Source organism: Magnolia sinica, chromosome 18, assembly GCF_029962835.1.
Source record: "Magnolia sinica isolate HGM2019 chromosome 18, MsV1, whole genome shotgun sequence".
NCBI classification, from domain to species: Eukaryota; Viridiplantae; Streptophyta; class Magnoliopsida; order Magnoliales; family Magnoliaceae; genus Magnolia; species Magnolia sinica.
Genome location: NC_080590.1, coordinates 18,383,003 through 18,395,189, shown reverse-complemented (window position 1 = coordinate 18,395,189; position 12,187 = coordinate 18,383,003). Strand labels below are relative to the sequence as shown.

The 12,187-nt window shown below is 42.9% G+C and overlaps 1 protein-coding gene across 1 annotated transcript; it reads right to left on the bottom strand.

The window, feature by feature from the left end:
- Positions 1 to 181: 181 nt before the first annotated feature.
- On the bottom strand, positions 182 to 8,778 carry LOC131233897 (probable methyltransferase PMT16). The gene is made up of 6 exons (XM_058230737.1): positions 8,098 to 8,778; positions 3,284 to 3,494; positions 2,885 to 3,182; positions 2,108 to 2,500; positions 1,709 to 1,786; positions 182 to 568 (listed from the first exon to the last, which is right to left on the bottom strand). Exons 1-6 carry the CDS (start codon positions 8,761 to 8,763, stop codon positions 313 to 315), a joined length of 1,902 nt encoding a protein of 633 aa, XP_058086720.1. The 5' UTR covers positions 8,764 to 8,778; the 3' UTR covers positions 182 to 312.
- Positions 8,779 to 12,187: the final 3,409 nt, after the last annotated feature.

Sequence of the window (12,187 nt, the reverse complement as noted above, 5' to 3'; positions counted from 1 at the left end):
TTGCTTCAATGAGTGGTGACACAAAGGAAGTGAGATCCTCAAAGTCGATAATAAGCTGCCATTGCTGTTGCTCCTTTTTCAGTTAATACCAGATCAATGGTCTATAGCACTAGACACAAGTGCCTCTTAAATTCAAAGGCAATACTAATCTTAATGCACTAGCGATGACAAAGCGGGGCAATGATCTGAATATTTTCATTCTTGTTTTCTTATTAGACTAGAAACAGATGTTACACAAATCACATTTTGAAAGAATTGCATTTTAAGAATGAAAAAACAAACAAAATAACATGGGTGGAGCTCTGTATGCCACTATCGCTGTAGTGTCTGGCTGTCGTTGGATTCTTCTTGATGTGGGTCAGGTGCTGTCCAATACTGCTTTGTGGCTATCAGAAGCTTCTCCCTCTTCTTGGGTCCATCTTCATGGTCCACTACCCAACTGTCCCATCTCATTCCATTCACTATGCTCTTGATCTTTACTAATATATCTACATCATCTCTAAAGATCACAGCTCCTGCTGGCCGGAGAATTCTATCCATCTCCAACAGAATATCTTCCATTTCACATCTGAAAAAGGACCCAAATGCAGCATTTTATAACACTATAGTTTTTGTTGATGGAAAGGAGGGCATTAAGGCATTTAGCAGTTGATCTTGACGAATCCAAAGTTTGTGAGAAGGATTGGTTGTGGCAGTGTTGTTTGCTATGATGGTGATGGGAGGACATGGTTTGAATCCATCGATATACCCAATGAGGTCATATCCAATAAATAAAGTTTCAAATTGCAGCTTCCAGGAGAGGTAATTTGTGGAGGTGAGTTTAAGTGGTGCTTGAGCCGATATGTTGATGGTGATAAGAGGAATTTCAGTGTTTGGAGGACTAGTGGCAGAGGTAATGTTGGTGGAGTTTGGTGTTGTCATTTTGGTGTTTGACAGCAAGAGAGTAAGAGGGAAACAAGAGAGGAAAGAAGAGAAGGAGAGAAAAAAAAAAATTAATAATGGGGAGGAATCGATATGGGCTCTGATACCATGCAGAGATGAGAATCAATTATGATTTTCCACTGATTTTCATTAAACGAAATAAAGTACATATACACAAAGGAATAACAAAATCACACCTAAATACAAGAGGAAGTCCTAGTCTTAAGGAATACTCAACTATTCTGCTATATACAAGGAAATATTTGAATTTAAATAAAGATCTGATAATTATCAGATCTTTATTCAAATTCAAATATTTCCTTGTATATAGCAGATTAGTTGAGTCTTCCTTAAGACTACGACTTCCTCTTGTATTTAGGAGTGATCTTGTTATTCCTCTGTGTATATGTACTCTATTTCGTTTAATAAAAATCAGTGAAAAATCATAATTGATTCTCATCTCTACATGTGTGTGCCGGATTGAAGTCGCTCATCAGGTGGGGCCCACCATTTAGCTGCCCCGGCAAAATATCGGGCCATTTTGCTTGCACAGTGGGCCACACATGTATGATGAATGTGAACCATTGGTCGACATTTTCATCCATCCATTTCAGTTGTATGAGTGTTCTCCTGATGAGTAAATCAGCATGACATTATGGCCAGGGCATCTACATGATGGGTGCCACCTGATTAGCGGCACTGGCGCATGTATACCACATTGACATATGTGGGCTGCAAGTGCACTAGCATGAGTCCCCTTTAGCTGGGCTCCTGTCTAATTAATCACCTGTCTTGGTAGAGGCTAAACACCGAGTCAGCATGAAGAAGATCATACGTCCTCGGATAAGTTGACATGGCCTCACACCTGCAACAAAACAAACTTATATGGCTCTGTTAGAGAATATCCAAAATGTAGAAATGGAAAAACCGTCATGTAATCCATGGGAAATAGAAAAATGAAAAACGGCAGTAATTCTGTTAGGCTGTGAGTGTTGTTTTTTTATGAAAATGTTAAAAGGTCAACAGTGAAATGATGAAATATGTCTCTCCTAATTCAGGAATTGTTTTTACTCATTTTCTTTGAGGGAAAGCCACGGAAAGGAAATCAATTTTCCTTTTTTATATGTGAACAAACACAAATCTTTGAATTATATGTGATCCTTATCATGGAATTGCTAAGCCTTACCAATTTTGGTATGTCCCAATCAAACCACGTTCATAGACTACTCCCAACGTGTTGATTTCCGACTCGATAGGGACGACATTCATGACCCACACTGGATCATCAGCAAGTGCAGCTGCAAACCCTCCAAAGTGAGAATTCATGTCGAGCAAATTCCGGTACCGGCCCCTCTGCCCCAACTGATTGACAAGAGACTTGTAGCGTACTAATCTCCTCTTCCAGAGCTCTGAATCTTTTAGGAACATTTCTGGTGTGACTCCCTCCAGGCTTCCACTGCTAATCCTCGGTGGCACTGCTATCAATCTCTCAGGCCATCTCTTCAAATCCCCGCCCGCAATTTCTTGTATTGTGGTAGCTGCAGGCAGGGGAGTTATGCAGGCTTCCATTTTAGTGTACCTGCGGCAGCATTCCAAACTGTTCTAACTCATTGTGATGAGAAATGACAATTCCAATGAGAGATTGAAGATGTGATTAGAAACACATGTGCCAGAAGTACCAAGCCATTCATCAAGTGGGGCACACTGCAAATGCGTCCTGTCCCATAAATCAGTCAAATCCACTCATCAGGCTCCAAACATTGTGGATGAGATCAACAAGCAGTCAGAGTAAAAACTAATTGTCTATATTCAATGTACATGTGTTGCCTACCCGACGAATGGATGAGCCCAGGGACACACCTGATGAATGGCTGAAACCATAAAAGTATACCATGTTGGCACATAGGCCATGAATCACCTCTTCAATATCATACAGTGAAATTTTCTTTCAGATAGAACTTACCATGCAGAATCAGGATCTTCAGCAGAGCAGAACTTTGGAGTCTTGAAGAGCTTTCTATTGAGCTTGCAATGTATATGATTAGTGGGTTTCTGCCAAACAGCAATATCACCCTTCTCCTTCAACTTCTTCCAGCAAAGGCTCTTTGCTATCGCCTCGATCGCAGACTGCTCATTACTCAAGTCCTCCTCTGTTCTATTCCAGCCTTTCCAGTGGTTCTTCCAGTTAATTGGCGGGCCTGTAAGGATCCAATACCCACCCGGACGTAAAATTCGATCGACGTCAATTAGGTAAAGCCCATCTATTTCACAATCCAACACATATATCGGTGTTAGTAGAAATCCCATGAGCTCCATCTTCGGAAAATTCAAAGATGGTTTTTTATTTCTTGAACTAAATTACCATAGAGGTGCCATGGAATGAGGCAACGTGAGCAATGCGCCATGTCGAAGGCCCTCGACGGGTATGGAAGCCTGTTGGAAGCGAGTACTCCGATCATGGCCGGGACACCTCGTTCCAGTGCGAATTGCACCTGAGCTTCATGCGTGTCTCTCGGTGCAATCGACATGGCCGTGATGTTTCGGGACAGAAGGTAAGCTCCCCAGCTCGCTACCTACGAAAACAAAACGGCTCGATATTTTCATAACCATAGGATCGTCGTTATTCAAAAAATGGCGGGAAAATTGTAGAAGGTTGGGAGATCAATTAACAATGGATTTTTAGATCTCATAGTTATCGGTGTGGGGGCCACCATAATCAAGGTTTTATATGGTGGGCTTCACGATTGTTCAATTGGCACGTTTGTTAGTAATGTGTTGCAGTACAAACTTTCAGACCTGATAATTTGAGTTTGCCGACTGTTAGACCCGACGTTTGAATATTTCAAACGAGGCCGCGTTCCGTGCGTATTTGCGTATTGGCTGGGCGATGACCCCAACATCACCCAGCTAGGTGGTGTTGGGCGCTGGGGCCACCATGATGTATATGCGTTTTATCCACGCCGTCCATCCGTTGTGCCAGCTCATTTTAGGTACGATCCAAAAAAATGAAACAGATCAAAAGCTCAATTGGTCTACACCAGAGGTAACAGTGGTAATTGAAAGCCCACCATTAAAAACTTCTTGGGGCCATGAAAGTTTTGTACCAAACTGATGTTTGTGTTTTCCCTTCATCCGGGTCTTTCTGACCTTATCAACAGTCTGGATGGCAAATAAACATTACGGTGGGTCCTAAGAAGGTTTCAACCGTGGTTGACATTATCATCGCTGTTTCCTGTGGTGTGGTCCACTTGAGATTCGAATGTGATTCATCTACCTACTCCAGGCCTAAAATGAGCTAGAAAAACGGATGGACGGCTTGGATATAAAATACATAAATCGTGGTGGGCCGAGAGTGCCCAACGCCACCTAGCTGGGTGGTGCTGTGTCACCGACCAATCCGCCCCCGTATGACGAGTTTCTAAAGGTTGGCTTATCCAAGCCATTAATCTGATGGGTCCCATCACGGACAGACCATGCTCCTGATACGAACTGGAAGATCGTAGCCCTGAATCTTTTCTCTTTCCTCCATTGACTGTGGTCTGTTGGTGCATTCCGTATTTGCATGCTAACAATGGAAAGGTTGAGTTGACTGCGGAGATTTTAGCATATTGACCATCCATCATCGGGTCCATCAGCTTAATGGTTTGGATGAACCAAAAACGACTCCACATGTAATGATGGAAAGATGAGGAACTTCCCTGTTCATCCAAACAAACGTGAATAGGGTCGGATGCACCCGGTCGGGTACAAGTGGGGCCCATGCTCTATGGATCCAGACTGTTAATCGTGGGAAGACCACCCCAGATGTGGGATGATCCAATAATCTACCATATTAGGAGATCTTCTCAATCGAATTAGTGGACCTTTTCTTAACCGTTGGCATATTTTAACTAACCATCTATTTTTCAGCCACTGATTGATAAGTCATAGACCTCTAATATAGGTATGTGTTCTAGTGTACCCCATCTACGACAGTTACAATTCGATCAACGGTCTAGATCTCCAAATCATGAGACCTGTCGATGCAGAAAAGTGTATCAAGAGTTCAGGAAACTATTCATGTTCAAAGTTCGCAAGCGACTAGCCGTATCGTCAGACGAGTCTAACCGGAGGAAGGTACATCTAGCGGGACTTGCGCTTTCGAAGGTGGACATGGCCAGCTTGCAAGTGCATTCAATATTGGAATAGAGTCAGTCAATTGACCATTGACCATTGACGAAGAGGGAGCGGATTAGGTGTAACCCTGATCGTGTGGGGCCCACTTTGACACTTTCATGAAACCATTGTATATCCACGCCGTCCATCCGTTTTTACATCTCATTTTAGGACCTGATCCCAAAATATAAGAAGATCCACATCTCAGGGGGACCACACCACTGGAAATACTGGTGAATGACCATTAAAAACTTTGTGGGCCACGAAAGTTTTGGATCAAGATGATCCATGGATTTTCCCTTCATCCAGGTCTTTTTGACCTTACAAACAGGTTGAATGGAAAATAAACATTACAGTTAGAAAGTTTTTAATGGTGGGCGTTCAATCACCACTGTTTCCTTTGGGGTGGTCCACCTGAGATTTGGATCTGCTTAATTTCTTGGACCACGTACTAAAATGGGATGGAAAAATGGATGGACAACGTGGATATACAAAAAACCATCAAGGTGCACCGCAGTAAGGGTTACCCACTGACACCTAATCCGCTCCCTGACGAAATTTAGGTTTCTGACAATGGAACATAAATCAAGACCGTTGATCTGATGGAACCCATTCTGGATGGGAGATGCCCTAAAGAAGATTCAGGATCGGGCTATTCTAACCCTTCAAACAGTGGCCTGTAAATCTATCATTGATCTACGGTTGAGGATCCTCCATATTCAAATTCGGGGCATTTTCCGTGCATTACCATTCGTTACGAGGCACATATAATCAATGGTCAGGATCAACGAAAGCATAGGCTCCAAACGTCAATCCCTGAGCCAACTACGTATTTGCTCGGGCACCGGACATAGGCACGGTTTCTCAGTTTCTTAGAAGTGGAGCCGATGGTTTAGCGATCCAAACCGTTGATATTTTGGACCCCATCTTAGATGATCCAAGGCAAAAATATACCAGACAGGAAGATCCTATCCTTTGAAGGATGTCCAGAAAATAAATGATAACAAAGAAAACCTAGCAACAGTCTACATTCACCGAAAAAATTACAATCTAATTTGGCGCATGGGTATCCACGGTGACTCCATCTAATCAACGGTTTGGATTAAAAAAAAAAAACGGTGATCTATACATTCAACGGCCCAGATTAAATTAAACGGTTCACATAGTCAGGCCTAAAAAGTTTGTTTGTATCAAACAAAAAGACTTTATACCAACCATCTGATTTTAGACAGTGATGATTCATCCGCCATTTTTTATAAGGTGATGATTCATCCACCGTGTGTGGGACATTTGTGTAATTGAATCAAAACCATCGAAATAGTTAGCCCATGCTGGATGGATCATAACTCAAAAATCACACTAACCTGGGGTTCTTCGTCATCACATTTTGCCCGTTGAATTAGGACCTCTTATCAATTAATTCTACCCATTCATTTGATGTCCATCAGTTAGACTGTAGTTAAACCGTCCATCAATGCAATTTTAAAGACATGCTTCCCCCACAATGCGGCATCACAACTTGACACCGTTTGTACACGTACGCCACGTGCAATAGTGTGGCGGATTGCCTGTGACCCCGGACACAGAGATATCTCTGTGCCCCGGGCTATGTGTGGTCCACGGATATGTCCATGACAAATCCACTCCGTCCATCCGTTTTCAAAGACTTACAATAAACAGAATTCTAAAAATAATGCATATGAAAAACTCAGGTGGGCCACGCTAACGAAACAGTGGAAACAACAATTTCCACCGTTGAAACTTCCTGGAGCTAAACATGATATTTATGAATCCGGATCTTCTGTTTGACAAACAGGGATTTCCACCTCATCACTAACTGCTGCATTAGATGCCGACAGTGGTGACGTGGCCAAATCGCAATGCAGGCAAACAGAAAATCTGTGTTTGCCACAAACTCAATGTTTATATGGTATCCAAACCGGTCACGGAATTATTAATACTCAGATAAACTGCAGCAACAAGATACAAAACTTCTATCACAGCTAGACGTCCAATCCCCCATTGCTTCGTGTGGTATGGTCCGCATGAGTCTTGAATCTGCCTGATTTTTAGTATCCTGTCCTATTGTTATCTTTCAAAAGTGATGGACGGAGTAGATTTGTAACGGACATATCTATGGGCCCCACACAGCCCCGGGCACGTAGGATTACACGCAATCCGCTCCGGTGAAATAGCCAATAGATGACTTCCTCCCACGCACTCAAAGACGAGACTGATTACCTACATGCAACGCACCATTTTCTCGCCGAAGATGATGCTTATGAAGGACATCCGACCCATTAAAACGGTAGGCCCCACCATGACGATCGCCCTTGTCGAAAACAAGGCAGATCCATTCACTAGGTGCGTCTGCACATGTATGCTGAGTCAGACTGCCGGATTTCCATTGATTTGAAAGTTGTGGCCCATCTGATGGGCGGACCAACATCTTCTTTGTTCCATGATGGGGCCTACAATTCATGGTACTGATGTCTTACACGAGTCGCATGTCGGCTGGACCACAAGTTGCGAACGCTGCATGCAGCCGATCACTTTCCGGTTCGAGTTCCGAACCAACCGCGTCCGGTCCACGCCGAGGAAACGAAAATGAAAGAAGAGGAGTTATACGATACTCTGGTTGCGTATGACGTGTGATACGCAGGCATTCAGAAATTGTATAAGTGGAATACATCAACTCAAAAAGAAAACCGACTAAATTGTGTAAAACTCTGGTTAAAACTTACAACCCAAAAATCTTAATGGTTGAACAATCCTAACATCTGATTTGTGGATATATACTTCCTTGTGAAAATCGGACCGTTGGCAAAATTATTCATCTTCAACCGTCCAATAGATGTCCACCAATCCGATAATCGGATAACCATATAAGCTTAAATTCGACTATTTATGCGCCACGTATGCAATTTCCAAGTAATTTCTTACTGCCTGCGTATCATCCATCACATTGCGCCAGAGTATCGAAGTTTTTCTCATGAAAGAAAATGAAAGAAAATAACTCACCCCACAACCGGTATCGATGGCGGTCCTGATCGAGCCGTCCGTCAAAGGGACAAGGCTCTCGATATCGTCGATGTAAGCGTCGGCCCCACGCGGGAACATGGTCCCACCACCCGGAAACCGGAACCGGTCCCCCTCGACCCTTATCCAGTTCTGGACCGCCTTCTCGACCGTCAGCTCCTTGTGGGGCACGTTCGCGAACCACGCGATTTCTCTGCTCGCGGGCCACGGGAACGGGCTCTTGTAACCGTACGGCGCTGGCACCAGGCACTTGAGCAGCTCGTCCTTCATAGGACAGTGCCTCTCCCTGTACACCAGCCTCTCCCTCGCGTACCTTAGCGACCGGTGCGTGTCCTCGCACGGCGTGTACTCGCTGTAGCTGATTTGGCAGGCCGGGTACTCGCGCGCCTGCGCCGGCGCGGACGACGCCTCGTCAGCAGAGTGGTGGGTGGAGAAGTCGAGGTCAGTGGTGGTGGGATTTTGGGGTTTTAATGTGGGGCAAGGGAGGAGAACGGAGGAGGATGTGGTGGGGCCCACTGAGGCGTGGGTCCAGGAGCCGATGATGTAGGAAACGGAACAGAGGGCTGTGATTAGAGCTATGGTGAGGAGGTTTCTTCTCTTGAAGTAGAGCTGTAATACACTGGAGTAGGGTGTATAAGCCCCTGGCATTGTGTTCTTTTATTTTCTTCTGCTTTTCTTCTCTGCTTCAGTTGGTTTCAAAGAGATGAAGAGAAGAGTTTTCAGCTATCACTGCATATACCATATCAGCTAAAATAGATGGATGGAAAGGACGGGCAAAGATGGAAATATTTTAAGATGACCGTGGCCGCTGATGAGGAGTGACGCCGTAGGTGTGATTTGGACAGTGACGTTTTGGATAAATGATCTGGTGCTCTCGGAGTACTACAAGTTTTAGTGCTCCTAATTTCATTAGGGTATTTGAACCGTCCAGTTGTTGTCTTGAGCTATTCATTTGGTTGCGATACCTATTTTCTTGGTTGCCATGAAATTTTTTTACCAATCGGACGATTCTGACTCTTCGATCAAGAAACTATACAATGGATGGTCTAGATTGCTTAAATTTAAAAAAAAAAAAAACGTACTTCACAATTTGACCCCGCCAGTTCAGGTAGTTCCAAGGATCTCGTTTGTTGAAAGTGTATGGCCAACTACCGAACGAAGTGGGTCCCGTTTCCCCATGAAAAGGAGCGAAGATGTACGTGAATTGGTAGTCCGGTTAACAACCAAGCAGAAATTTTTGTTGAATATTACAACGAGAGTCGCTATTCAACGCGCCTGTAGATCCGTACTCATCCACCGTATGAAACACATGTATCAGATCTAATAGCTTCATAGTGTTAGAAATAGTGCTTAGATCTACTTAATTACAAAATTAGACAATTTTACTCTTCAAGTGGGGCCACAATATCCAAATCAAATGGACGGCTTACAACTTGTTTAGTCGTTCATTTGTTTTGATATGCTTGTGACCCACCAGAGATGTTAAATAGACTGGCTTTTAGGTCAGAAGATCTAAACAGTGTATTTCACCTGATTGAGAGCTCAGATCCCACACATGTTTCACATAGGAGCACATACAGCCGCTTGTGATGCGAACAAGTCTCGCACGCGTGTGGAATTAGCAAACGTACATCTGGTGCCCCGGCAAATCATGATCATTCATCCACACCCAATCAGAAAGTACACGTGCCATGCATGTAAGTCAAATAAACTGTGCATGTGGTGGTACGCACGGAAAGTGGGCCAAAACCATACAATTAGATTGATTGGCTTGACCGTCGACTTTTTAATTTGGCCACCCATTAGATGTCCACTAGGGCATCAGCTCAGAATAATCGTTGGCCTATAACTAATCCATAAGGGGGTCCACTATTTAGATTTTGGACAGTTTGATCTTTGTTACAGGTATGCCAGGTGCATAATATCTGAGTGCATGCGTATGAACCATCAGACTCCGTCAGTGTATCCAAGTTTCTCTCCTTATAATAATAGATTATATTCTCAGTCGTACCTGGACGCGGATTGGGTACTACCCTCACCAGGACCTGGCTAGAGACGGACGGTCCTGACAGGTGCTCTGTGGGGCCCAATTTGATGTATTTGTTTTATCCATGGCGTCCATCCATTTTGAAAGATCATTTCAGGCATGAGGCAAGAAAGTAGGAAAATCGAAAGCTCAAGTGTACCACAGTACATGAAGCAGTGGAGATTGAACAGATGCCGTTGATAATTTCTTGGGGACCACAGAAGTTTTGGATCAAGCTAATATTTACGTTTTCCTTTCATCCATGTGTATGTAACCTTATGAACAGATTAGATGGGGGGGAATAAACACCACGGTGGGCTGTACGAAGGTTTCAACGGTGAGTCTCATTGTCACCGTTAGTTCATATAGGGCCACGAAGCTCTGTCAGGACCGTCCGTCTCTAGTTTGGCCATGGTGAGGGTAGTACCCAATCCGCGCCCAACCGATCTACTCTCTCTATTTGTAATTTATAACAGAGTACGGTGTCCAGGCCCTCTCTCTCTCTCTCTCTCTCTCTCTCGGGTAAACTCCTATGTCAGTTCCACACCATTTAAAAAATGGCAAGATCATCTTCACGGCACAGCTATGAAGACCATCCAAATCATGGGTTCTTATTGTCCATCGAGTATATATCTAAAATCAGACTGGGGAAGACATTGAAACTATCCAATGGACGGTTTAAAATTAAAATAATGAGCGGTTCAAAGGGAAAATTCACATGGTTAAAATTATCTCCTACGTCCGAATTTTAGGTTATGACTCATGCACAGTTGGATGATCGATTTTAACGGTCTGGATTCCCTTGAAACTATACCCTGTGCATTTCTTAAGAGTCATCATCATTTTTTTTAATAGTGGAAAACTAGGGTAGGAATCTAACCTCTCGATAGTCAATGGTCTGAACTCCTTTCGTCAGTTTATTGATTTGCTTGGGCGAACGTAGACATGTATCACGCTGTACGTTTCTTTTGATTCACCAAATAAAGCAATATGATCTTTTTGGACAATGCAACCGTGATCGTTCACCACTAAAATGCAGACCGTTCAAATTGTGGATTCGTTTCAGATGGATCATATCTCGAAAATCACATAGATTAACGGTCCTGATCATCCAATGATTGGCTGTCAAATGAACAGTTTAAAATAAGGAGAAAAACTTTAATACTCCAATGGAAGGTGATGGACAATGTACAGGCACTTGGAAATTACATGGAGAATCCATACTAGCATGCAAGTAATTCAAATTACATATCTTAGTTTATATGAATTATATATGAACCAAAAATTCTGATTATTTGATCTTCTGAATACCAGATACACAGACATTTATTCGGAGGCTAAAAATGAAAATATCCAACTCTGATTTTGGAACAGTGACTTGCTACAGTGGAATCTACAATTTAATGGTTTTAATTAGTGCATGTCATATATATATATATATATATATAGCGGAACGCTCACCTGCGAACCACGGACTACCTACGAACTTTTGTGAGAACTCATCATATCTGATGATTCTTGAAAATCTAAACGGTCCACATGAAGCAGAACCTCATGAAACCTCCTGATACTGATTTTTACTTTGAACCAAAACTTCGGTGGGCCATAAAAATGCAAACCGTTTCTTCCCTTGATTTGAATTCCTCTTTACTATGGCCAATCAGAATCTTAGATCAGGGTGAAAATTTAACCCTAAAGTGTCATAGGATTCTGCATCTTATGGACCGTTCGGATTCGACACCCATCACACGTGTGCAAAGGTGTGCATGTGCGTAGGTGAGTAGGAGAGCATGCCTCTATATAATATATATATATATATATATCTCACTGCCGGCATATCAAGTATCATAGTTGACATATTATGCCAGACTATTAAATAACTTCCCTCCAGATAATGCAGAGAAATCAGTGTATTTTTATCTCCTTCTCACATGTTTTTTTTATCTCAACCATCTAATAAATGTCCATCAATCAGCTATGCAAATAATCCAATTAATGTAAATTTTGAAATCTATTGCAAGTGAGAGTCACCATTCGGACAGTTTA

What these genes read in the sequence shown, in the direction of transcription:
- LOC131233897 (XM_058230737.1), bottom strand. Translation starts at nt 8,763, where the DNA reads ATGCCAGGGGCTTATACACCCTACTCCAGTGTATTACAGCTCTACTTC. An exon ending in CATTCCATGGCACCTCTATG is followed by an intron (nt 3,183 to 3,283) that starts GTAATTTAGTTC and finishes ATTGTGAAATAG; the next exon opens with ATGGGCTTTACCTAATTGAC. An exon ending in ATTGGGACATACCAAAATTG is followed by an intron (nt 1,787 to 2,107) that starts GTAAGGCTTAGC and finishes GTTTTGTTGCAG; the next exon opens with GTGTGAGGCCATGTCAACTT.